Source organism: Theropithecus gelada, chromosome 1 (genome assembly GCF_003255815.1).
Source record: "Theropithecus gelada isolate Dixy chromosome 1, Tgel_1.0, whole genome shotgun sequence".
NCBI classification, from domain to species: Eukaryota; Metazoa; Chordata; class Mammalia; order Primates; family Cercopithecidae; genus Theropithecus; species Theropithecus gelada.
In genome coordinates, this window is record NC_037668.1 from 180,120,524 (window position 1) to 180,148,257 (window position 27,734).

Consider the following 27,734-nt stretch of genomic DNA (forward strand, 5'->3'; position numbering starts at 1 on the left):
TTTTCCGGAAGTGTCTTAATAATAGACATTTAATCTTTGTTTCAAAGAGCTCAATGATCTACAAAAATAGGCACTGTCCTGTTTTAAAGTGTGGCTGAAATGTCAAAAATGTTTTCATAATTTTTCTCCTGTATCATCTGTAGCTACTTATAACCTTAAAAAAATCAAGATACAGATAAGGTAAAAAGCCCACTGCAGACAAGAGATTTTCCACTGAATTCTGAAAGTGGTATAAAATATGATACCTTATGGTGATATCTCCAGATCTCTCCCCATCCAGACACACCATACTTATCATCAGAAACCAAGAAGAACTTACTGAGCTCTTAACTCCTATTTGGTACAACTGGGGTTTGTAAGAAAAAGTTAAAACAGGTTTCTGTGCCTTAGGAAAGTGAGAAACAAAGCAAGGTCATTGTTCCATGTGTTTTAGTAGCTGAGAAAATTCACTTTAGTTAAACATTGTTTCCTTTCAATTCTGTAGGCACTAACTACATGCCAGTGGTTCTTCTTGTCACTTTCAGAATGAAAGCACAATACCACTTGACTCCATACCATACTGATCATGTAAGCTGTATCTTCGAGGCTTAACAGGAGTATACTAAGTACAAATTTGTAAATGTCATCATCTAGGAGGTACTGGTAAGTTTCAGGAAGGTAGGGGTTTGGAATATGTACATCTTTGGTGTTTTCTTCAGTGCCTACTTAAAAGCTGAGCATATATTAGGATTAATAAAGAACAGAGTGATGGAAATTTTAGAACAGAAACTGAAGATTCTTTGAGTCCTAAATCCCTTTTTAAAAATGAAAGTTGAGATGGAGAAAGGACAAGTAATTTGTCCAAAGACATATAACCAGTTTACTAAATGCTTGAAGAATGTTCTTTACAGTTATACTTGTTCCTTTCTTGATTATGGAATGTTACATGAAAATAATTCTCTTTTTCATGGAGCCTTCTCAGTTGACATTAAGCACTATGTGAACATAATAAAAAAAATTTTGAAGGGTAGATTTTGGAATAGGGAAAAGAACACGTCAAATAAAAATGCACCCTGCTGCTAATGCAAATGGATTCTCCCTTACATTCCCTGGTGACCAAAGTGACTGACATAAACAAACATTAAGTCACATGTTTCATGTTATTAGGAAATCTAGGGTAGAGACATGAGAGTGAATCAGAATTAGAGTATCAGTCTATCATCACTCATGCCTAATTTTGTCTCTAACTTCTCACATCCAAAGAGTTTAATACATGTCAGCAAAACATGTCATATCTCTGGGCCACAGAGCTGGAAAAATGAGAAAAAGAATTCTCGTGGCTTACCTCCCAGGAATTGTGTGGAATTAATGAATTAATGTTTCTAAAGAATTTCAAGTGTCTTTGAAAAATGTTACTGTTTAAACATAAAACAGAATTATTTTATTTCACCAGCTAGTTATGTAGCTTCATCATTTTATATCCTGGTCAATTATGTTGCTGGTTATTAAATACACAGCTAAATAAATCATTAAGATATACTATGTAAGGGGCAGGAAATAATACAGTTTAATCTTTAAAGAGTAGAAAATGTCCTAGTCATGATGAACATTCCTGCCATAAATTTTTTATTAAAATAAGTCGCCATAAAGTGATTGTATAAGCTGAGACTGTCAAACATTTAACATCTTATGGAAGTTATGTTGATATTGAATTAATAGTATAAAAGTCTGATAAAACAATAATTCCTAGAGATTTTCCCAAAACGTTGTTTCACAGTAAGTTAAAAGGCAACACTTTGCAGAAATTGTTTTTCTCCAGTTTTCAAGGTTTACTTAGTTTTTATCATTAAATTACTTGCATTTGTCTAAAAAAGTTACCCAACTTCACAAGGAAAAGCTGGTACCCTCTAGCCCGCTCCTGCTGATTGTTATATGCAGGCGCCACACCTGCTGTGAGCCACCTGTCACCCCACCTGCAGCACAGACCATGCCTCTCTGACCTTCTCTGCTCCCCTTCTCCTCCTGGCTCAATGGGCTTCAGCCATACTGGCCTCCTTCTGTCTGTCCTTCCCACATGCCCAGTCCACTCCAGCCTTCATGCATTTGCACTTGCTCTTCCTGGTGTTTGAATACTCTTCTCTGGATACCTTGTTGATCATCTTTCTTGGCATCTTTATGTCTTTGCTCCAATGCCCCTTACTCTGAATTTTAGGCTTTCAAATTGGCCAATGCTACATCCACTCCACCTACCAGCATTATTCAACCCAACTAACCTGCTGTATGCTTACCAGATTCACTTATCATAACACTTTAAATCAGATTCAGAAACACTTTTACCATGAAGCCAATAAAGCTAAAGCTTCAGGACCTCTCATTTGCAAGGTCTCCTTTCAAGATTTTGTACTTAATGTCATTTTCATAATTCTGTATTTGTCTTAACAACAGACCATCAAATTACGAAACATTCAGATTCTATAACACAGGAGTCAACATTTGAATATGTTCCAGTATTTATTATATTGTTATATTTATCTTCTGTTTACTGTCTTCCTCTATGACAATATAAGCTCCACAACGGCACAGATTTGTCTCCATTTTGTTCCCTGCTATATTCCAGACTATGTAGCAAGTGAGAATTTCCAGTGAAAAAGTACATTGCAATAATAGGCTATTTATATTTACATGTTTAATACTGAATCTTATTACTGACAGAAACATGTACCTACTTCAAATACTGGTCTACTCCAAGTGTGACTCCATTTCTGACAAAGCTCAAGGTAAAGGGCAAAAGACTGTCAACAGAGCAGGGAATTTGGCCAGGCTGCAGATAGTATCCTGGGGTTTTCTCAGGCATTGTAACTTTGGGAGCATCTGGGAAAAAAACAAAAACAAAAAACATAAGCAAAAAGGTCACAATGATGTTAAGTACTGCTTCTTAATCCATTCAAAATCTTTATACTTAAATTATTCCAGTAAATCCTCTACATTCCAATTAACCCAGATCACTAAAAATTACTTTTTCTATCTTTATTTGTTCAAAGCTGGTTGATTTCTGGATATCTTTATGAGCCCCTTACTACAGTATTCATTGAATCTAAGACTCCACAGTTTTTAAGACACAGTATTGTTTTGTACCACCAAGATAGAAAAAATGCTACCAAATAAGTAATAATACATCAATTCTAGAATATGTTTTTATTTCAAAAACATAAGAACCCACATATCTCAGAATCAAATTGTTTTTCCAAAATAAATGTAAAAAATGACTTTTAGGAATCCATCAGATTTTGTAGCATTCAAATTAGGAGCTAAGCCAACTTTGAATATTGTATATGAGGAAATATTGAGGTTGGTTCTATTCTCACCACTCTACAACTATTAAACAAAAGCTATAGAATTGTTCCTGAATTTCCCAAATCACTGTCTTAGGTATAAATGATAAATTTTTGTCCCTCCACCTAATAGTACAATTTTATAAGCAATCTTATATCTCTGTCAGTCTATGGTTCAAGCTACAGTCCTAAAGATTGGGTCAGAGTTCTAGCCGGGCGCGATGACTCATGCCTGTTATCCCAGCACTTTGGGAGGCCAAGGCGGGCAGATCACGAGGTCAAGAGATCGAGACCATTCTGGCTAATACGGTGAAACCCGTCTCTACTAAAAATACAAAGAATTAGCCAGGAGAGGTGGCAGGCACCTGTAGTCCCAGCTACTCAGGAGGCTGAGGCAGGAGAATGGCATGAACCCGGGAGGTAGAGCTTGCAATGAGCCAAAATCACGCCACTGCACCTTGGCCTGGGCGACAGAGCAAGACTCTGTCTCAAAGAAAACAAAAGATTGGGTCAGAGTTCAGTCATGAGCCTTGAAAAATAGCTCAAGTACAGCTAAGCTGAAATGCTAGCTGATGCTTCCATATAATATCTAATCTGTAATCTCCTCTCTATGTAGTAGCAAATGTACAATTAACTAGCTAACTAACCAACTAGACAAATAAAGGCAGTGATCACCTGTTGTTTACTATGAACCACCATCTATGGAGCAGAAAGTTTCTGACAATTGTATGTAAACATTTAGCCAATTTAGATAGTTTAAGCAAATATATGCCCCAGGCTTTTTTAGAGGGAAAGAGAGTACGAGAATTTTCCAGTTCCAGCTCTTACACTGACTAATCAAAATTCTCAGATCTGCAATCAGTGAGACTTAACATGAAACGCTGGATGTGCTATTTAACAGCTAAGAAAAACTGTATTGCCCTACATGTAAATGTTCATCAATTTGGTGATGCAGTAATAATATGAAGATAATACTTTTTATTTTATAGTCCGTTATTTACCTATGGGACAACATCACCCCCTTAAACTGTCAATATTCCAATGTTGAATAAAATGATGTCTTACCTGGGACAATACTAGAAAAGGAAACACTTGATACTCTCTGGAAGAGGTAATCATCCTCATCATAGCCTGTTACTTTGAGAAAGAAAGCTTCATTTGGTGGTACAAAGTCAGAAATATTCCATATGCCATAAGGTTTTCGATCTGGGTAATATTTAACAGGAATAGTCTTAAGAGAACTTCCTGAGATACTCAAAAGTTCAAGAAGATCTATTCTAGCTGGAGCAGAAATTCCAGAAGTATTGAGCAGCACATAGGTAGGTATTCCTACAAGAGAAAGATTTTATCATTTATAAGAAACATGCAATTGAAGTTATATATCAAATAAGTATTTGTATGATAATAATATATGAGTACCATAAGGATGCCTACAAATTCTGGATCAGTTGCATAATTGTTTCTACATAAAAGACCGTTTATGCATGACCAGAGAAACTTAGGAAATCCTAAGAAATTACTTTTATAGTATTTTAACTATGTTTACATGTTAAAAAAATTAGAATTGTGAGAACTTTATATAATGTTTGATCACATGAATACTTTTAAAGATAAATTATTTTGTATCTTTCCAGGAAATGCAGCAATAAAAATAAATGAACAATAACCTCCCCCAAATTTTAACTGTTACATTATAGTTAAGCTTCTTTTCACCTAGAAAACTATAAATCTTAATGTATGAATAAAATAAGAGGAGGACAAGGTTTAAAAATCAATAATTTTATCTTTGAAATACAATGATATGTAATGTGTTTAATTTTTCAGCTATATATACACATTTTACCTTGACAATAGGTAATTTATAGGTTTTGGTAAGAAAAAAAATCTCAAGATCCGCGTTAGTAATTCTCAAAATTTAGTAAGTGTAAGAATCAACTGAGGTGCTCACTGAAGTCCATATTCCTGGGCCCTACCTTCCATGACAGGAGATCTGGAGTGAGGTCCAGGAATCTTAATTTTTAACAAGCACCCTCAGTGATTTTGATATCAGTGGTCTCGGGATTACACTTTGAGAAAGTGACTAGGCCAAGAGAAAAGTCACATTTAAAGCTATGCTTCTCAATTTTATTGAATACTACAAAATTATAAAATTATAGACAGTCTGAGAAATATTTTTCATTTGGATATCTATTATGTCAATTTAAATAATATGCACATACAAACCTTGCACTGGTCTGCTGACTGTTTTTTTGAAGTCCAGGGTAGGCTTTCGAGAAAAGCCAGCTCGGAAATCAATAGTACTAAGGCCAGTAATGCGAACAGAGTGCCTTCCACTGCTTGAGGTCTGAAAATGTTTAATGACAAACCTGGTCAGCAGTTGATCCAGTATGCTGGTCGTATGCAACCCTCGCCAGTATGGGAAACTGCACAATATTTAATTAGGATTGATGTCCAAAAACTGAGGCTCTGATCCGGATGTTCTCAACATAAATATGATTCTATATTTTAAATGCAAGTTTTGTAATACATACCCCATGGAGACAGCTTTAAAAAACCATTCAGTCATATATTTCATGCCTAATGATAAAAGATACAAGTGTTTAGTCACTAATGAATGGGCTGGAAATAAATCTGTAAAAGCTCCATGAGGGAATGGATCTTTGTTTTGGTCACTATTGTTAACATAGTAGATGTTTAGCAAATATGGAAATCTTCCACAAATACATCCAGGTTCAATTCTAGGACATTACAGCGAGTGCAAGCAGTAGAGCTGACCATTTCCCAGATGTGGGCAACCTGGCACCCTCAGCTCAGCAGTGTTCCAGCAAAGGTCCTCAGCATTTGTTAAAAATACAAAGTCCTTAGTTCCAGTCCAGATTTACTGAATCAGAAATTAGGTCAGGGCAGTCTAGGAATTTGCATATCAAAAACCACCTAAGACTTATGAACAAGAGTTCACCATCATTTTATTACATAGGTTACCAAGATTCTGTCTCAAAATAAAATGACCACATAATTCCAGCATTTAAGTAGAAGTAGGAGATGGGAGTGAAAGAAAAACTTCACATAACACTAATGTACCAATTATCAATCTCAAACTCAACACTGAGAAGGCACATATTGAGGTATTATAGCAATGACAGAATGCACTGAAGTGTGTATATATATAAATTTTAATCTGGTAGACAGCCAGATTTGCATATATACATTTTAACCTGGTGGACAGCCAGATGAATTCACACCATGGTTACCAGTGGGCCACTTCCAGAGCTGTGCAAACTATGCAATATTCCCTGAATCACTGCTACTCCTTGTTATTTAGCAATGTGGAGAAGAAGGAAGAGAAGATCTGTCCCTGTTGCTACCATGTTCCTTCCTTATTGAGCACAATCTCAAGAACTCAAAGGGTAGTAAAATGAAGGGGAGAAAGAAGAAAAAAACACATCATCATGAAAGCTGTTGCTATATTCTTAGTATAAATGATGCAGCTAGTTACTATGGCTCATTTGCATAAAGGTTACAAAAGATTATATGTGTAAGTGTAGGGATCTTAGTACCACCCTTATTCCATTATTTCTCAATGAATACATTATGAATTCCACATAATAAATTTAAAAAGGAAACTATCAATTTTAAATCAGGGATTTCCCATAGAGTTATATAAAACTTTGGTAATTCTAATGTCAATTTCTTTAGATAATGTAGAGCTTTATCGAAGACACTATCACCTACTAATTTCATGTAAGTCAATCAGAATGTTTGATATTACAATGAGTTAATTTTTATTTTTTCACTAACATCATATATCACTGTTAGTTGCCTTGCTCCTCAGAAAGTCCCTTATGATGAAACAGCTGTTGAGGTTACTAAGGACAAATTTAACATGTAATTTTCCAAATTCCTGCTATCAAGTGCTAATCATCTGCCAAGTGTTCTATGTATAAATCAACTAACAAAGGTGGTTTTTAAAAATGTGGTGCTTAATAGCTGAGTGAAAAAAAAAAAACAGAAATTATACAGATGTTTGAAAATATGCTAACCTCTACTACTCAATAACACGTTAAAGCAGATTTGATGAACAGGGAGCCCCTTATAAATTATATAAAATTAATGTAATATAAATTAACTTTGATCCTTCAAAGACCACACCAAGTAATAAAGTATGCAAAAGTAAGAATATAGGTTTACTATTCTCTGAACAAATATGAAGAGTATATTGCTCTGCTAAAATATGAAGAGTAATAAATAACAAAATATCTTAATTTCATGTGTCTATACTATACTGTAGACAGTGAGAATGTCTTCGATGAATTTAAAAGTGTTTGTAAATAAAAGATATGTTCAAGTGAGTCCATTTTTATATGCAATTAATCCAACTCTGGGCTAATCAGGGTAATGGAAACAAAGGACATCCCAAATAAACTAACACTGTGGTTTAAATATACAATAAAAAGAAAAAAAAATGAGCTAATTTAAAGTTTTTAAAATAGTTTAGTATTAAAATAGCCTCTGATGTTAATTCATGCATTTATCATTATTTAATTATTCTCTTAAAAGAATTCTAATACTTGAACAGTATTTTAGGCACACTAAACACCACATAAATTTCTTCATGAGAAAGCACCAATAGTTTGATATCTATTAAAGTAAGCTATTGTTTTCATCTCTTTCTTATCTAAGCTCCCTTTAAAAAACATTAGTGTAAAAGAAACAAACAGGTTTTATGTATAATGAGGGTATAACCCATCAATAAATGGAAAAGGGAGGAGAAAAAAGCACTAACGTGCACAAAATGCACACACTATATATAAAGCTTCATTTTTTATACAAATTCTCACTTTTAATCCTCACAAAAGTCCCCGTGAGAGAGTATTATTATCACCTTCACTTCATGGATCAGAGAGGTTAAGTGACTTGCTCAAAGTAACAGATACAGCAGGTGGCAAAGCTGGAGTCTGAACTCGGTGAAGCTCCAGAAACCAAACTCTACAGCTACCCCATGCGTTTCTCATGATGATCTCAATGAATTTAATTATGCTGGTTTGAGGGTAAATGTTGAAATATGCTGAACTGCTTTACACAATAGGAGGAGAGTTATATGGAACTTCTGGGACTATCCAGAAGAAAGAAGCAGAGAAAGGTAATGGGGAGGCGAGGGGGTGGTGGCCAAGGAAAGAGCAGGAAAAGCATAAGGTGCTTTATGACATAGACCCCAAATCTACGAGCAAATCTACCAAATTCACAAAATGCTTGCTATTGATAGATTTCTTTTGATATTTTGAAGGGGCTGAGTTTTGCCCTACATCAAAGTACAAAAGGTTATAATCAACACAAATAATCAGAAGACAATGAGACCATAAGCAAGAAAGCTTTTAGGAAACTGCAGGAGTGTTGGGAGAAGACTTTGGAGTCTCGTGAGTTACGAACCTATTGAGGTTAGAGGAGAACTAAATGACATGAAGGTCTTGGAGGGGCAAAGAAAACTAAGCTAATTCTGTAACTGAGTCAAGCAAAGAGGAGGTCCAGCTGTATTTTTTCCCTTCCCTTCTCTTCCCAAATTATTTTAGCCATTTAAATACATTTTTAATAAATGTAATAAAATTATATAAATATATGTCATAAAATTAGTGAGGTCAAAATTACTGTCTTAATGTCTTTCTATTTGGCCTTTTATATCATCTAGATTCAACCTGTGGGTTATATTAAAATTAGAGTATGGCTCCAAAAAGCACCTTTCCACTACATAATGTCTTGAACTTTTACTCCTGCAGAGTTACCCTAACCTCATGGCTTCTGTAGATAAGAGGGTAATCTAGCAGCAGCATTCAGGCTCAGAGCATAACAGGAAACTTTCTAGATATCAGATGTTGAACAGGATTTATCTGAGCTAGGAAGAGTTGTGTTTCAGAGTCAATTTATTCATAAAATTTCTAAACGTACATAATGAGCCACATTACTCCTCTGAATGAGTAGCATCACGTTCATTAAGTTGTGAAGGGGTCTGAGTCAGGAATACACAGGCTGCTGCAGTGTGAGCGGATGTGAGGTAAGGTCACGGTTTGGCAAAGACGAGGTTACACTAGATGTGATAGTTAAAATTAGGTATCAACTTGATTGGATTGAAGGATACCTAGAGAGCTGGTAAAGTATTCTTTCTGGGTGCATCTGTGAGGGTGTTGCCAAAGGAGACTGACATTTGAGTCAATGTACTGGGGGAGGAAGACCCCCCTCAATGTGGGTGGGCACTATCTAGTTGGCTGCCAGCACGACTGGAACAAAGCAAGTGGAAGAAGGTGGGATAAGCTGGCTTGCTGAGTCTTCTGGCTTTTGTCTTTCTCCCATGATGGATGCTTTCTTCCATTCCTCCTGCCCTTGGACAACAGACTCCAGGTTCTTCGGCCTTTGGACTCTTGGACTTACACCACTGAGTCCAAGGGGCTCTCGGGCCTTTGGTCACAGACTCAAGGCATCACTGTTGGCTTCCCTGCTTTTGAGGGTTTTGGACTTGGACTGAGTCACTACTGGCTTCTTTCTTCCCCAGCTTGCAGATGGCCTATTGTGGGACTTTGACTTGAGATTGTGTGAGCCAGTTCTTCCTAATAAGCTCCCTTTCATATATGTATGTATCCTATTATTTCTGTCCCTCTGGAGAACCCTCATACAGAGATACATATTGGTATCCTAAAGTTGTAAATAGGTAGCCTTGACCTACAATGCAGTAAGGGAAAAGAAGGAGCAGAGTGAACCAGAGTCTAGGTTTCTGAATTGGAGTGAGACTACCAAGAATGAAGGAGCAGGACAGGCTGAAGGACAATGGAACAAGCACCATGGAGAGCTCCAGCGGAAAATTACTTGCTCCTCTGAGATCTCAGCTCAGATCTTCCTGGTCAGCTCTACTGCAGATGGATTTACTTCTTAGTTTAAAGGCAAAGGCCTGTTAAATGCCTGCCTACATTGAAAGTCCCTTCAAGGCAGTAACTATTTCATATTCATCACCACAGAATGTCACTCAGGAGGCATGTGATAAATGTAGGTTTTGTGGGTTTAATAAATGACATGAAAACCATCCATGCACCTAGTGTTGATGTTTTTTCTTAGATTTTCCTCAGACCAGCTAGTGCCATACTCATCAAGAATTCACTAAATGTTTCTAGATGCATTATGCTAAGTATGTTCACATATTATCTCTTAAAACCCTATTATATCCAAAGATAATTTTATGGCACTACAAAGAAACAGAGGCTCAAAAGAATGGTATTTATCTAGGTATAGATAGCAACTTAAATGGCAATTATTCCAAGTTCAATGTCTTTCTCAGGTACCTAAGTCTGTGCATGGTATTTTGGAATAACATAATTTCTGGGTAGATTTACACCCTATGGCATATAAAACAACAACATTCTCCAACTATTTCTTTGCCATTCTACATTTCTGAGTACCTTTCAGTTAGGAAAAGTCAGGTCAGTGGGGTACTAATAAATTCCTCTGTAACAAAAAAAACCCTAATTTTTGTCATTTTTCAATTTCTGTGGTGTAAATGTTCCCATCATAGCTGATTGCTAGCTCCCAACATGATGTTGCTGAACACAGAGCTAGGAAGAAAAACGTATCATTGACTCTCCATGAGTCGTTATGAGCCAGCTCTAGTATACCATTAGGCCACAATAACAGCTTGCCTACTGGGTAATAAGGGAGTGAAATGTGTCGCTTCTGGGATGAGACAAAAGTAACAAATTTCTTTTTATTTATTCACTACCACATCCTCCAGGTTTTTCCCTCATTAAGTGACTGAAGATGCTGCATGTTCTAAATTATGGTAGAGCCACCATCAGCTTGGGTTCCTGAGTGACTGTGAAGCAGAATACTCTACCAGACCCCATGGAACACAGAACATTAGTGAGGAATTAACCTTCCTGTACTAAGCCAGTGAGAATTCCTCCTAGCACTAAATATGAAACCTTACCTTTTATAAATTGAACTAAAATTTGATTGATAGAGATGGTTTTTCCCTCTCCAACAGAGTTTCAATGTTTTATAAAATGGTAAATGTGCCCAAAGTAAGACAACACAAAAACTAAAGAAAAATTCAAGTATATGTGCATTAAAAGAAAGTAAAGATACAATGTATGATTTACATATATTCAAGAGAATAACTAATTAACCTGTCAGAATTCATGTGCCAACATTATTAGCAACAACTAATTCATGTATCAGAAACTGCTGAAGCACTTTATCAATATCTCATTTAACCATGACAATATTGAGTAGCCATTATTTTACCCCACTTTCCTCAGACTTAGGGAGGTTAAGTAATTTCTCCACGAACAAAAAGACATTAAGTAATGAATCTTGAATTCAAATAGATGTCCACCTCTTTTCAAAATTTGCTCTTAAGTTTTAAATTCTTTCCAAATTAAAGAATAGATGGTTCCAATAAAATATTTATTAAGAACCTACTGTGAGTTAGGCATGTGTCAGACAAAGACACAATCATGGAAGCTAGATTTAAATACCATTATTTTGTTGGGCATTATGCGTTTGGAGAAATGTGTGATAAGGAAATGTATTCAAAACATAAATTCTGCTTAAATACACACACACACATATGCACACACATATGCATATAAATTTACATATACCCAAGTGCATGTGTACCTAAGTGTACACATATCTTTTTTATAAAGGAAGCATTCTATTTGGTTGACAGTCTGATATTGGCAGGCCGAAAAACTGGAAATTATCTAGGAAAAATCTATTATCAAACATTCCCCTGACCCAAAACACTAATGCTACACCTAATCTATTTACTTAACACATCTTGTGTAGACTACAGGCTTATTCATAAGAGTCACCAGGAAAGACTAATAGGAGGCCAGCATAATAATCTTCATGTGTGGTCCTTTCAGACTTGAGGTTGATTTAATTATGATTCCTAAACAAGCTTATGCCACTTGAGTAGGATTTTTAAAATATCCTTACCCTGTAGAAAATGCATTAGTAGGCTCTGGCTACCAACGTAACTATCCAAAACCAAAATATTTCTACTAGTCTCAGAATCTCAGTATAATTATGTGGTTGGGTACCCGCCTTTCTGTACTTGGGAGATTATCTAAAGACAGTTTATCCAAATATACTTAATAGAAACATACCCCAGGGGATATGTTAAATTAAATGATCACACTGATGATCCTAGACTAATATAAACATTTGTACCACCTAAACCCATTGGGTGCTGACAATTATCTAATGTCTTTGCAAGGAGTTTTCTTTAAAAAGCAGAGGACAAAATTTGGCTCAAGAGTTTCTGTGGTTACATTCTAATACTCTATATTAGTTGCTGAATGGAAAAAACATATTGCTTCTCAGAAATAAGATCCATGATCTGTAGCTTTCCTACAAATGGAAATTTAGGAGCATAAAACAATCTTCTCTTCTGTTTTTAATAAAACTTTATGTTTTTCCAGTTACTTCTTTTTAACATGCTTTACCTGCATCAGAGGAAACCTAAAACATTTGAGTGTTTATGTGAATTATACAAATGAGTTGACTCATTATCTCTGCTTAGTGAAAGTGCCCTAAGATGAAACCGTAAAGTACTTACCAGAAAAATCACAAAAGAAAAGAAACTGCCACTCTCTTATCATTTTAAATCATTAAACATATTAGTATTCCATGCTAGCACCTCCACTATAGGCTAACTAAACCAGTTCTTCTGCCTGCTTCCCTGGATATCCTCAGAATAAATATATTAATTTTTATTCATAAATATTTATGTAGTTCTTTCTCAGGTACTGTGGCATATACTAGTGGCAAAATCTGATCTATAGAAGAAGAGAGACAGAAAATATGTATAGAAATAAAAATGACAAGGGAGAAATTAATCCAAAAGGGAAGTGCAGAAAAATTTAATAGAAAGCCAGAGAGAAAAGAGCATTTTAAGGAAAAAAAAAATCTGACAAAGTTTGATGAAAGTTTTGTCATTTGAGCTGAACTCTGTGGGATAGTTATGTCAGAATGGAAGAAAAGGCATTATAAAGGGAAGGACAAGCTTGGAAGAAAGCAGGGGGTAAGAGAATGTGGTAGGGGGAGAGAGACAGCACAAAATTATATATGACAAGAATGTAAAAACAAGTGATAGAAGATAACTAGAAAGACTGGCTTAAGGCTCAATTGGGTGGTCCTTGAATACCATGGTAACGTTGAGTAATAGATCGTTCTCCATATTTGGGATAAAAACTGTATGTGAAACATTCAAAAAGCCACTATTAATTTTAGTGATACAGCAGATCTTTTCCAGATAGTCAAGCGCATGGGAGATAGCACCAGGGATACACTATCTAATCTCAGACATTTCTCATCTTGAGAAAGTGCACATGTAAAACATTTATCATTCATCAGACATCCAAAAGGGAAATCCAAAGTCAACAGATTTTATGTCATCAGATTCAGTTCAATTTCCTTTGCATCAACCTGATACATTCTTTTGGTATTTCATATAGAAGCAAAATAAGTTTATTATTTTTAAGTTTCATTATAATGCTTACTCTTTGTTTTCTTATTGTAAGCACTAATCCTACACTAGAAATGCTGTAAATCAGAGCTGGAGGCTTTTTTGGTGAGGGCTAGATAAAAATTTAAGATAAAATGATAATAGATACTGTGTCTTTTTATTGTTCCCTTAATTATAGGAGACTGAGCTTAGAGACTTGTCTAAACAGAGTTCTCGTCACCTCCTCACCTGATCAAAGCCTCTGCTCACTCATAGAACTAATCCTCATTACTTCTCTGTTCTAATTATCAATTAAAATGTGCTTCATGTCCATTAAGTAAGTAGCACAGAACATGGCCAAGAGCATCAGTAAATGTTTATTGAATGGATGACTGAATGAATACTTGTGTGAGGCACAAGGTAAAATAACAGACATGCAATATCCCTCCTCTAGGCAAGAGTTTTACTAGAGGAAATACCACTGGTAGCAATCCAAATCACCTGGAAATAGGTACAAGTACTGCACAATAAATTGCTACTAACGGAAGAATGGCATCACGTGCACGTATTTCACAATCAATAATGGATTACTTAAGGTCAATATTCAGAAAGCAAGAAAAAATTATTCCAGTGGACTTGCTAGCTCAAGATACTGCTGGCTAAGTCATGCTTAAATTAAAGTATTTGAGGGATGAAGAGACTCGACACTTGTAATTCCTTCCTACTGTGGTCACAAAAAGTCAGACTCAATGCTAGTGATATTTTTGGCAAGTTAGTCAAAATAACCATTACATAAAATTTGGCCACATTTATTTAAAACATTGTAGCAGCAAAACAATTCGTCAATCTAATACACTCAATAAATACTAGGCACTATGTGCAAGGAACTGGGTGGAAAAAAAAACAGGCAGGTAGGGTCGTTTCTGGCCCATTCATTAAGAAATTACCAGATTTTCTTTCACATGCCTTTTCACCTATACCCTTATATTATCCACCTTGAAATAATCTATAGAAGAGTTTCTATTTTTCCTGCAGGGCTTAGAGTTCTAAGAATAAAAAACTAGTATCTTACAATTTGAATCGATTTACAAGGTAAACATTCATTCTTTAAACTGGGGACATTAATAGAGATATTCTTTTTAAAAAAAACTGGCATGAAAAATGGCTCCTTGAATTTCTACAGTATATCAGCTACACATACTTTCACAGCAGCTCTATAATTTGAATTATGATACCATTAATTTCATTTTTTTTATGTAAAAAAAGACAATGAAAGAGTAAACAATGTGCAGGATATCTTCAGAAAGATTCTAGAGCAAGTTGTTTGACAGCTGGAAAGAATGCTAATAGCAAGAGGGGAGATAATGCAGGAACGGGAAGAGGCCCTCAAAGGGTGTGTTTTAAGCCTTTTCCCACAGTGGACACCTGGAGTGTGTTCCCTTCAGGTGCTAATAGCTGCTCCTGAGGGGTGTTAATTCCTCAGCAGAACAACCTTTTCCTGTTCTAGGAAAAAACCTCTTAAGACACAGAAATGCAGATACTAGATTGGGAAGTACACTGAAAAGCCTGAGAAATACGGGCAAGTCACTCAGGGCATCTGCCACAGTGTGAAAAGCCTGAGAAATATGGGCAAGTCACTCAGGGCATCTGCCACAGTGGGACACACAGAGAATCTGCGGCAGAACTAGATCTCTGATTTATGGTATCTTGAATTTTGAGTGTATATTTTTTCCTCCATACTGCCAAAATACAATGCTTTCTTAAAGGAAATATATACCACTTAAGATAAGTTTAGGATACAAATACCACATTGTGCTAAAGAAAAAAAATGAATAGAAATCCACCAAATAAAAAAAGCCAACACAGCACTTGAATGCTTGCTTTGAAACAGAAACGATACTATTTCAGCTGTATCATATTAATTTAATCCTCAGACCAATTCTGTAAAGTAAAGGACTGTGACTACCATCCCCACATGACAGAGAAGGAAAGCCATGCACAGAGAAGTTCTGTTCCCCAGGCAGTGCAGCTGCGAAGGCGTGGTGTTAAGATTCAAACCCAGGCAGTTTCACAACACAGCCTATGGCTCTAACCGTTATTCTCTGTTGGCTCCATCTCTGATTATTTTGTAAGCATGAAGTAGATAGTAAAATAAATCTACAGATTTGATGATAGGAAAACTATCTGAGAATTGTAAGTGTATCGTGTGGCAATGATGATGTTCATGGTCCTCAAACTGAAAACTACCAAATTCATGTGATCAAGACACCTCCTACAAACACCTATGTACATTGCTTTTTATTACAAGCACTCTCCACGATAGCAAGAGTTTATGTTTAAAAAAACCACTGTGTATACTTCACGAAACATGCCAACTTCAAAATAAAATAATAAACAAACTTTGTGAAATAACAGTACCTTCACTGTCCACATTCCAGCCTCTGGCTCTTTCACATTCACTACTTTGGCAGAGTTATGGATATTTAATAGCTCATTCAGGCCAAATCCCTTTTTGATCAGCTTCCCTGAAAGACAGAACATAAAGGTAACAAGCACAATCCTTCTCTCAGCTATGTATATTAGCTAATTTAACACTACACAAAACTAAGAGCATGATCAAATTTCAAATAACACTGGCACATGTTTTACTAAAGTGTGCTGCAAACTAACCCAAAGAGCCTTTATTTTCTTTTTTTTTTTTTTTTTTTTTTTTTTTTTTGAGACGTAGTCTCGCTCTGTCGCCCAGGCTGGGGTGCAGTGGCCGGATCTCAGCTCACTGCAAGCTCCACCTCCCGGGTTCACGCCATTCTCCTGCCTCAGCCTCCCGAGTAGCTGGGACTACAGGCGCCCGCCACCTCGCCCGGCTAAGTTTTTGTATTTTTAGTAGAGACGGGGTTTCACTGTGTTAGCCAGGATGGTCTCGATCTCCTGACCTCGTGATCCGCCCGTCTCGGCCTCCCAAAGTGCTGGGATTACAGGCTTGAGCCACCGCGCCCGGCCTATTCTATACTGTGGCTAAAACACATTCAATTTCCAGTATCTATGACCTGATTGACACTTATACCCGTAACTCAAAACATTATTTTATTTATTTCTAAAATATACTTAATTTTAGGGTGTCCAGGCATTAGAAACTGAAATAACAGATTACTATTTGTTATGCTGATTTGATCATCAAATGAGAATAACAATTAGCAGACTGTAATCATATTTCTGAAGCCAGCCTAAATAGTAACTACTACGGTTACCAAAAAAGTTACACAGAGTCACTAGAGATATTTAGATTAAATAGATGGCAAACACAGCAAACCAGAATAAATGTCATTCTGGAGAACAATCAAAGTATTACTAACATGAGAGACCTGGGCATCTTTACACAAAGTGTAAAACCTTAACCGGTTTCCCATGAAGCACAGGAGAAGGCTTTTATCTGTCATAGGAATAATTAAAGGAGGCAGTGTAATGAAGTAGCACGATACCATCGCCTACTGACCTGACATTTATCTAAAGTGTCCAATAGTTGGAACTTAGAAGAGAGGAAAAGCAAATTTGGAATTAAGCCACAGTTCAGTTTTTCACCTCACTCTTGACTTTCCCATGGACTACTTCTCTAGTTATATAAAGAAATAAGTTAGGCCAGGTGTGGTGGCTCATGCCTGTAATCCCAACACTCTGGGAGGCTGAGGTGGGCAGATCACAAGGTAAGGAGTTCGAAAACAGCCTGACCAACATGGTGAAACTCCGTCTCTACTAAAAATACAAAAATTAGCCAGGTGTGGTGGTGTGCACCTGTAATCCCAGCTACTCAGGAGGCTGAGGCAGGAGAATCACTTGAACCCAGGAGGCGGAGGTTGCAATGAGCTGAGGTCATGCTACTGCACTCCAGCCTGGGCAACAGAGCAAGATGCCATGTCAAAAAAGAAAAAAGAAAGAAGAAAAAGAGAAAGAAAGAAAGAAAGAAAGAAAGAAAGAAAGAAAGAAAGAAAGAAAGAAAGAAAGAAAGGAAGAAAGAAAAAGAAAGAAAGAAAGAAAGAAAGAAAGAAAGAAAGAAAGAAAGAGAAAGAAAGAAAGAAAGAAAGAAAGAAAGAAAGAAAGAAAGAAAGAAAGAAAGAAAGAAAGAAAGAAAGAAAAGAAAAGAAAAGAAAAGAAAAGAAAAGAGAAAAGAAAAGAAAGGAGGGAGGGAGGGAGGGAGGAAAGAAGGAAAGAAAGAAGTTATAAGCATCCTATGTTTGAATCAAAAGTTTTACAATCATTGTATGCCCAACGACTTTTTAAAGTAGTAGAAAAATAATGCAATGGGTACAGGTACTCTGAGTCTCCAGGTAGTAGAAAACACAACTCTTTCCTCGGTAACATGGATGTTATTGGAGTAGAATGCTACTTCAACAGGAAAATCCATTTATAAGGTGAAACTTGTAGAAGTCTTGAGAAAGACATTGTATTTGTCTTGTAAATTTTAATGTGTTTGTGGCCTCTGAGAACAATTTCATAGGTTGTTTTCTTTTGGAAATTAGTTATTTTCTTCTAAGACAAAGTAAGAAAACCAGTTATCCTCTTCCCTATTTATAAATACAGAGAAAAAATACACAACTAAAGCCACGGTGGAAAAATAACTATTTTGCAAATATTAGGTAAAAAATATTTCTAAATGAAAATGTTAAGAAAAGATTAAAGATTTCTGTCTTTACTAGATTGCTATTCGATGTAAATCTTATTGTAGTTATCAACTAGCAATTGTACCAAACAAATCATATGGTTATAAAATATACTTAAGTAAAGAGGCAAAGTGAATTAAAAGTTCCCTTTACCAAGAATATAAATTTGGTTTTTAACAAATATCTTCTGTAAAATTAAAATTTATCAAGAAAATAATAGAGTGGAAAATTAGTTATTTTAAGAGTTATTCGGTGTGAGTCATTTAAAAATAATGTAAAATACTGAATTTGACAGAATAAGTTACTGTAAAATATCTCCTCATATAAACTTTCAGGTTTTATTTAAATATTTTTATTTTGTATCATTTAAATATAATTAATTTACTAAATGTGATCTGCTTAAATATGAGAAGTTTTACCTTTTTGGATCTCATGTTAATTCAACAATAGCTAGCACTTTCAAAATGTTACATTTTTTAAACACCTTCCTTAGCCACTTCTGAATTTATTGAATTTATTCATGAAGTTGGCATTAACTTGACAAAAACAAGTGTGTGAAAAGTATTTTACCCTCTATGTATTTTGTATTTTATTATGTGATGGTTGATATATCTCACCTAAAGGATTGCGAACTTCAATCACTGGAGAAGGTCCACTCAAAGACACAGTGACCTCTTTTAGGCTGGGATCAAAAGGAATTCTCCAAGTATTTACAGCCTGTTCCAAATGATCTGTGGATAAGAGGTGAACTTTGGAGGCCTGTACTGCTTCTTCTACCCATTTTAATACCTATAAGAGAAAAAGAGAAGTGTAAGTGTTATCAGAAAACATTCGCAGTTTTATATCATTGCTGTTTCAGGTACTTTGGGTAATCAAATGACTCCGGCACATCCTGGACTAGTGTGAAATTTATTTCAGTCATTACTGAAGATAGGACTCTTTCTAATTCTGGTTAGTGTAGATTCAAAACAAAATGCTGGTTTAACCCATGTTCAAATTTCAAGTTTTCTATCTTGAATAATACATTCGAAATGAGACTACAGTGTACAAAATCAGTGAGGGGAGACATGCAGAGATATTACTGACAGTTTGCTATGTCTCAAGAGATAAGAACCTATTTAAAAACACAGTAGTGCTAACATGTGCAATCCCTTCTTCTATTCTTTCTTTCCAGATTTTATTTCTTCCAGATGCAATTTGTAAAAGAAACCCACTTAGCAAATTATCAAATCCAATTTAAGTAAATTGGGCATATTAATTATTGTATTATACTGTAATTATATATAGTGTATTATAATATATTACAGCATACTAATTATAGAAAAATAGCAATGTCACTAAAATAGTCATTTTTATAATAAAGTGAATAAGTAACAATATAATGGGAAAAGCATTGCATTAAAGAGAATAGAAAAATATTTCAGGTTAGGATTTCATACCAAGTAGTGTATTCTTGAAAAATAGTCTTTAAAAATCATTAAGAAATTGGGTTATAAAAAGGTGTTAATGCCTCATTGTGAACAAGAAAAACTTTGAATCCATAGAAAGTTTCTGTACTAACAAAGACAATTTCCCTTTAGACAAATACTGCATGTCTGTACAGGTACTCCTTGGATGATCTTACAATTTTAAGTCACGATAACCTTTGATCACCTCATCTTTCTCTGGTTTACGTATCCCTTAAGACTGCATATCACTATGAAAATTTTCTTTTGTAATGAGGCATAAGACACTGAACAGAGCTGGATAGTAAGCTAAAGTCAAGCTATTAATGATTAAACAAAAACATTTTTTGAAATTTCAGTGTAGGTGGTCACATATCAAGTAACCAAGCAATAAATACTGTGCAACATTTTTATTTTCTGTGAAAAGTATTCTTTTATTGTTTTTCCTTTTCTTTCCCTCTAAGGATAAGGGAAGCATCTAAGACTTATTATCACATAACAATATGAAGCAATCACATTCATCATAAAATAAATGTTTATTGTTCAAGATACTTTTCCAGGTACTAAGTATTGATGACCACATTTTTAGTCATTAGGACTCAGATTTCCCGAATGTTTTGCATTTCTTATATTTTTCATAAAAATTCCTGTCCTTGCTCCAGTATCAAAAACCGTGTCTCCTATTTCTTTGTGTATCCAAAACAAAGTATTGTGCTGTATATATGATAAAGGTGTGTATATACTAATGTCAATGAAATTGGTCATAATGATAATAATACTTATGTTCTTATTAAATAAAAGAAATTCATAATACAAGAAATGCTATTGAAAAAATGTACGTAAAATGCCCTCACAGTACTTCCACACAGTAATGCCACATCACAGTGTTTTCACAGTCCACATACTTATATAATCTTAGCTTTCTCCCTCCCCAGCTAAATTCCCTTCCCTTCCCCTAGTTGTTTTGGCCATTGCTGAAGTGTTTCAGCAATGACTTCACAGGCAAAGTAAAGTAATCTGACTATGAAAGACAGAAAAGTTTTCTGTAAATAATGAAAGAGGCAAATTCAAACCAGACAGAAGAGAGAATCTGAGCAAGAACACTGAGACAGAGACAGAAGTACTCCAAATATGTTGGGAACATGAGTGACTACATCTGGCTGCAGTGAAGTGCTCAGATAAAAAAGAAGATGAGGCTGGAAGTCTGTGTCAGGACCAGACAATGGATGGTCATTTTAAGTCAGGCTATAACATTTGGATTTCATCCTAGAGATCCCATGAAAATGACTAAAGGGCTTCAAGCAGAGGAGTGACACACTGAAATGATATTTTAAAGAGAAAAATCTGTAGTGTCATCACGGATGAATTGAGCAAAACAACAAAATTTAATACAACTAATTACCCCATAAATCATATGACGTATTTCCCCAAAATTTAACCTTACAAAGAACATGGAATTTTACATATGAAATAAAACATATTTGTTTAACAAAGCAGATGCCATTTTTGAAAAATGGGTTCTTAATGATCTATCATGCTTGAAGAGAAGGGTATGGATCACTCTGCTTATCAAATCCATCCATATGACTAGAGACCAGACTGACTGTAACTAACATTGACCATACATAGAACACATATTTTAGTAATCAGAGTGTTGACATTTTTATGTCAACATGAAACAAGGCTGTAAGGGTCTGCCTAACTTAAAAAAAAAAAAAAAAGAAAAGAAAAGAAAAAAAGAAAGGATTGTTGTTGGTCCTCAGAAAGCATTTGATAAATTTAACTGATAATAATTTTGAGGATAATGTCTGATATAGAGACTGAAGAGGGCAAAGAAGAGAAATTAAACAAATAGACAGAATATCTGTTTTAAGGACAAGACACATAATCTGGTCATAAATGATTCTCAATAGAAAAGAAAAAAAAATAGAAAACAAGTACCACTAGGAATTGTGAGATGTTTCAAGTTTAATAATGAAATGAAATGGCATTAATAAAGATGGAAGTCATTTTTTACATACATCCTTCATTAAATTTATAGTCTATGCCTGTGTGGCTCCACAAATATATCTTTCCTTCAAACCCAATGCAGAAAGGTTATGATATATTGCTGGAAAGCTATCTTGTTGTCTGTTAGTTACACATGAAGGTCCCCAAGTCTTGAGTATTCATAGGAAAATGGAAGCCTTCCTAATTTGGCTGCATGTTTGTGAAGCAAGTGTGTTCAAATGGTACAGAATATAAGCAGGCTTTGGTTTACTCTTAATAATGCTTCCAATTCATCAGCATTTATGTGGCTTTCACAAAGGGATTACCATGTATCATAATATTACTTGTTGGGAAAGACATAGTGCAGACTTCTGTCAAGAGTCTCAAATCACTTTTTTAAATCCACTTATAAGAAAAATCAAATTGAAAACAGATGCAACTTGTTTTATTAGAAAATATAGATACTACCAATATGTGAATAAAAGTAGATCACTGCAAGCTACAGAATGTACCGTAAGTGAGGTTTCTGGCTTCTTAGAGTGCCAGACACAAGAAAATTAAAAATCTCTAATTGTCTAACTATGAGAAATGTTCTCATGAGATTAGAAATCATCCTCTATTATAAAGAAAAAAGAATAAAACTAGAATGTGAGACCCTAAAAATTATGCATTTTTATCAACACAAAAGCTTTTTTAAATCCCTAGATAACTGTTTATACAGTACATTAAAAGTTTTAATGTAAAAATGGTTCTCTGACAATTTGTAACAGTTTATATCTACAAAGGGCCTCCGAGACCATCTAATCCACCTCCTTAATTTGATAGATGAAAAAACTGATATTTCAGAGTTCTTGTTCCTTTAAAACATCTAACAAATTGGATTCTGGCTCAACAGTTGTATTTTTACGTCAGTCCCTTGTGTACTCTCATAGTTTAAAGATTTTGCGGTCCATGCTACAACCAATACTTAAAAATAGTCCATATATCTACTCAACTCTAAAATAAGATACAATTACAGTTTTAAAGCACAAAACCAGCATACATTATTATGAATGTTAAGACAGTAGGAATAGAAGTGAAGTCAATTTTTGTATACATATTCATGAACCGAACTTGAAGAATAGCTTTGTTTGGAAGAGCATTTCTTATGTTATGCATTACATCTGAATGAATTTCCCCAGGACATCCTTTGTCTTCCTGGCAAGAAAGGGGAAGTATGGTGAGGTGTTCAATACAGTTCTCAATTATGCCTTTATTTGTATTTTGTGGTTGCTGTTGTTACTTTTTATCCATCTTTCCTTCTAAATTGTAAGTTCTATGAGGGCAGAGACCATAGCTGATTTGTTTGCTACTATAGTTCCTGAACCTAATATAGTACATGAAATATAGCAGATTCCTTATTAAATATGTGTGGGAGGGAGAGATAAAAGAAGAAAGAAAAGGATAAGAGAGAGAGAAAATGGAAGGGAGGGAAGAATTTTAAATCAGGTCTTTACCTGGAGTTAAATGTGTGCTAAAAGACAGTATTTTGGCCCTGTGTGCATTTGTGACAGTCCTTTCTCAGCACTGAATTTTCTGCATTGAAGCCGAATAGAGTTAAAACCTGTACGCATGGTTTTAAATGTGAACATCACATTGTATTGAATTTTTATTTTATTTAGTTGTTTAGCTTAGGATTTTTAAATGCTGAAAATGTCACATAATTAAGCCAGTTTTTAAGAAATGCAAAAATTCATGCATTTTTCTCAGTCACACTTGATAGAGATTTTTCCAGCTCAGTGATGGTAGAAAGTTGATTAGGTGTAAATGCATCCACCTGACAAGTGAAGCCTGATCTAGAAAAAAAATTGTGTAAAATTAACACTAACACCAGTAAGCACACAGCAGTGCTTATTAGATGTTGGATACTTCTAAAAGTCTTACAATGATCTTCACAACCGCCATTTGCAGAGGTACATAGCTACAATTATTTCCATTTTACAGATGAATAAAAACGAGTGAAACATGCCAAAGTTCATATGACACACAACTAATAAGAAGGCAGCACTTGCCTGTTGGTCCCATAATCTTGTCTTTCACTTTCTATTTTCTGAGTTAGCATTAAGAAAAAAAATTGACAGTTTTCAAGAGTGAATCTGAAATAATCGCTAGTGAAAAACAAAAATTCAATGCAGGTGTTTTTAAAATGAAATAGCATGCCACACATAATGAATAGATTAGCTGTATATTTTTATCACCATTTTGGCAGCAAATTGTTAAGAGTTACACTATATAAAAATATTAAAGCCTTTAAATCTATATTGTATTTGATATGAAAAAGATTTGCTACATTTCCAAGACAATCGTTTTGTAGTAAACCCTACATTATAGCAATGGCAGGCTTTACAAACCTCTGACCTGGCTAAGAGAGATGCCCATCTGGATAACCAGGAGAGTCCATCTCTCTGGGTTCAAATTCATTCCTATCCTGCAGTATAGCATGGAACCCATGCTTCCAATTTTGCTTAGAAATCACTAAGCATTTATTGAGCATCCAGGTGGGAATATGAAGGAGGAACTCAGAGATTTGAATCTGACGTTCATTTGAAAGATTCAGGTCACTGATCTAATGGAATTTAAAGCCATGAATCCCCTTGCAGGCCCTGTCCACCAGAACGTAGACAAAAGAAGATATACATCATCCTGTGAAAATAAACTTAAACATCCACATATAATGGCTCAGAAAAGAGCCTGGGAGCATGTTTCCCCTTGTTCTGATGCTGGCAAATTTCAGATGATGATTTACTCTTTGTACATGTGCCTATAGACGGCAAATGTATCACTTGTGCCAACATAAGTGTTCTAGGCCTCCAAGCAATTAGATTTCTCATGGTAGATGAATGAGCTGGCATTCAGATTTTTATACAGCACTCCTCTAAGTTTAGTTAGTTCAAGTCTATTCCTGAGGATGGATCCACTCAGAGGCTGACAAATCCAGTGTCATGGTTGGTAGATTTAGCAAATCCACCAAGAAATATCACCACTTGAGACTTTTTGAGAGGGTCTTCCCCTGATAATATCCATTTATATTACTCTTTGGGTGTTGTGTGCCTATTTAATTTGGAAAAGTCTATAGTGAGTTTTAACAATAGTAAGTGCTCATAAATAAGTGTGGCTGGTGATGTGTTGTATAGCCATAAATGCTCATGCAAAATAAGAAATAATTTACAGGCAGGAGAATGGCGTAAACCCGGGAGGCGGAGCTTGCAGTGAGCTGAGATCCGGCCACTGCACTCCAGCCTGGGCGACAGAGTAAGACTCCGTCTCAAAAAAAAAAAAAGAAAAAAGAAATAATTTACAGGATTTTTTAAAAAAAGACTTTCTGCTGGAACTAAAATTTTACTCAGTTTATACAGAGAATATGGGTTGGAGGAGCTTAGAAATTGGAATGGCATTAGAAAATCTGGGCTCAGTGGGGACTCTAGAGGGGATTAGTGAAAAGAGTAACTCTCAATTTCAACTCAGTGAGCACCCAAAACTTGTGTAAAACGTCCACACCTTCTACATGATGAAAGTTTTATAATATACAACAGCTGAAAAAATAAAAGCACACTTTAGACATTTCTGAACAGTGAAATCATTCCTGTTAGTTTTATTTTAAAGTGTCAAGGTATATTTCATTAATTTATCTTCATAAAATCATTGTGTCAGAATTTCAATGTGTTACAAATGAGAGAGGAAATTTAGCTTGCCAGAAAAATGTTTTATTTAAAATAATACAAATATAGAAAATTAACTTTTATCATTCATGTCTCTCACTGAATCTTTTTTTGTTTGCTTGGGTTTTTTGCTTGCTTGTTTCACATGTTTTTTTTCTTTAATCAACTAAATACCTGTCTATTTTAGAATGGCCAAATCTCAGTGAGTTCAGTTGTTCCATTGAAACTTGCTAGTTTTAAAAGGAAAAAAAAAGCTATAAAAACACACATATATACATTCATATGCATACATACATACACGTAGATATATATATATGTACATACATATATGCCAGTTATGGTCTTATCGCTGGCTACCCGGAAAGCAGGAAAAACTTCAAACTATACTTAGGCTATGAGTAACAAAAACAACTCCTAGTTAGGGAGGCATATAAGCATTATTGATATTACAGGCTCCTAGCTCTGACTTTTTCTCCTCATTCATACCCTTTATTTATTTACCTATCCATATACGCATACACACTCACTCATTTAATAAGGTATGCAGGTATAGTAGTTACATAAAACACTATTGCACATATGTTTGAAATGACTAATCTGGATTCCATGAATGGCTTCAGGGTCATCTATGAAATCCCCAAAATCGTTTGCAAAATTATATAGAGATATATATATGGACATAGTACATGGGAGGAAGGGTCATAGTTTGGCCAGATTTTCAAAGGGAGATGGGAGGGACAGTTTAGAAAACAACTTTACAGAGGTATCCTCTCTTCCATAGAAGTCTTTTACATTACTAAAACAAAAACAAATTTATAAAAAAAGTATCTGAATATCTTTTATAAAATAGATAAGTTAGAGCATGAAATAATTCACACTGCAAAGGATTCCTCAATTCATAAGTGGATATAGGCTCCTTCCAAGTGTTTTTATAGTTATTAAATAAAAAATTAAGAAGAAACTATGAACTAAAGTATTACAGAGTACTAAAATAATTTTTAATTTTTAGTTACTAAGGAAAGTAGATCCTTGTATGTTCTAATCTGCTCTTCCCACCACCAACATATACTGGAAGGACATAAAAATACAAAATTGTCTGGTTTATACTTGACATGTAGAAATTCTATTAGTTCCTTCTAGCATATATAAAGGTTAGAAAAATCCTTCCCAAAAGACCTCAAAATATAGACCTCATTTCAAAGAACAATTTAGTAGGGTCTAGGATCTGGTTTTTAGGTTTAGGCACTTAATTTCAACTGGGATTAGGTCTATTTTGAGGAGAACTTATTCTTTCAGACAGATACATATGTACTGAACCCAAAGGCTTTTAATGTCAGTAAAGAGGAATCACTGACTACCCCATTGGCATCTGGAGGCAAAGTGATGCTGGAAACTAAAGCATAACTGGATGGTTGCTTTGATGGCTACCATTTAAACAGCACTTATATGCTAAGCTCCATGCTAAGAATGTTACAAATTTTACCTCATTCATTTTTTTCTATATTCTATAAATACTAATATTTATTTTTCAGTAAATTACAGATTTTTAGTAAGTATAAAACTCAAAAAAGGCACAGGACTCTAAATCCTATTCTCTTAACCATTGTTACATTATAACATGGGGTGAATTTCTTTGTACCTCCATTACCCTTCATTTCTACCTTTGAAAGAAACTTCGACTCCAAGTGGCCCAGAAAAAGAAAGAAAAAAGAAGGAAATAAGGAAGGGAAGAAGAAAGAGAGAGAGAGTTGGGGAGAGAAGGAAAGAAATACATTATAGATTTTGTGCTGCTAAAGGCCTAGGTCATAATCATTTAAAGGTGATTCAACATATTTTGAGTATAATTTTGACTACACAATTAACAAATTATGTCCTGGCCTAAGATGCAACCCCCATTTAGAATATAAATCCATTATCCTGTCATGTGCTTATTGGGTTTAGAAATAATACAGATGAAGTGATTTAGATGCATTAAACATTTAATAGAATTTTCTTGATTAAATCAATTTCCCAATAGAAGTGCTGGTTGAGGCTCCCTCACTTTCAGAAGTTGGATGGGAACTACCAACATTTATCTTCATGACTTAATTGTTCTTAAGCTTTCCTGTTGGTTTGCACTCATTTGGATTGACATACTCTTTAGATAC

General features: G+C 35.0%; 1 protein-coding gene across 1 annotated transcript in view; it reads right to left on the bottom strand.

The window, feature by feature from the left end:
- Positions 1-27,734, bottom strand: part of HMCN1 (hemicentin 1) — a 452,346-nt gene that overhangs the window by 259,196 nt on the left and 165,416 nt on the right. Inside the window, exons 5-9 of the mRNA XM_025362857.1 lie at positions 19,073-19,244; positions 16,219-16,325; positions 5,535-5,655; positions 4,377-4,640; positions 2,706-2,850 (exon numbers count right to left, since the gene is read on the bottom strand). Of these exons, the coding sequence (XP_025218642.1) occupies positions 2,706-2,850; positions 4,377-4,640; positions 5,535-5,655; positions 16,219-16,325; positions 19,073-19,244 (809 nt within the window). The remainder of the gene's footprint in view (positions 1-2,705; positions 2,851-4,376; positions 4,641-5,534; positions 5,656-16,218; positions 16,326-19,072; positions 19,245-27,734) is intronic.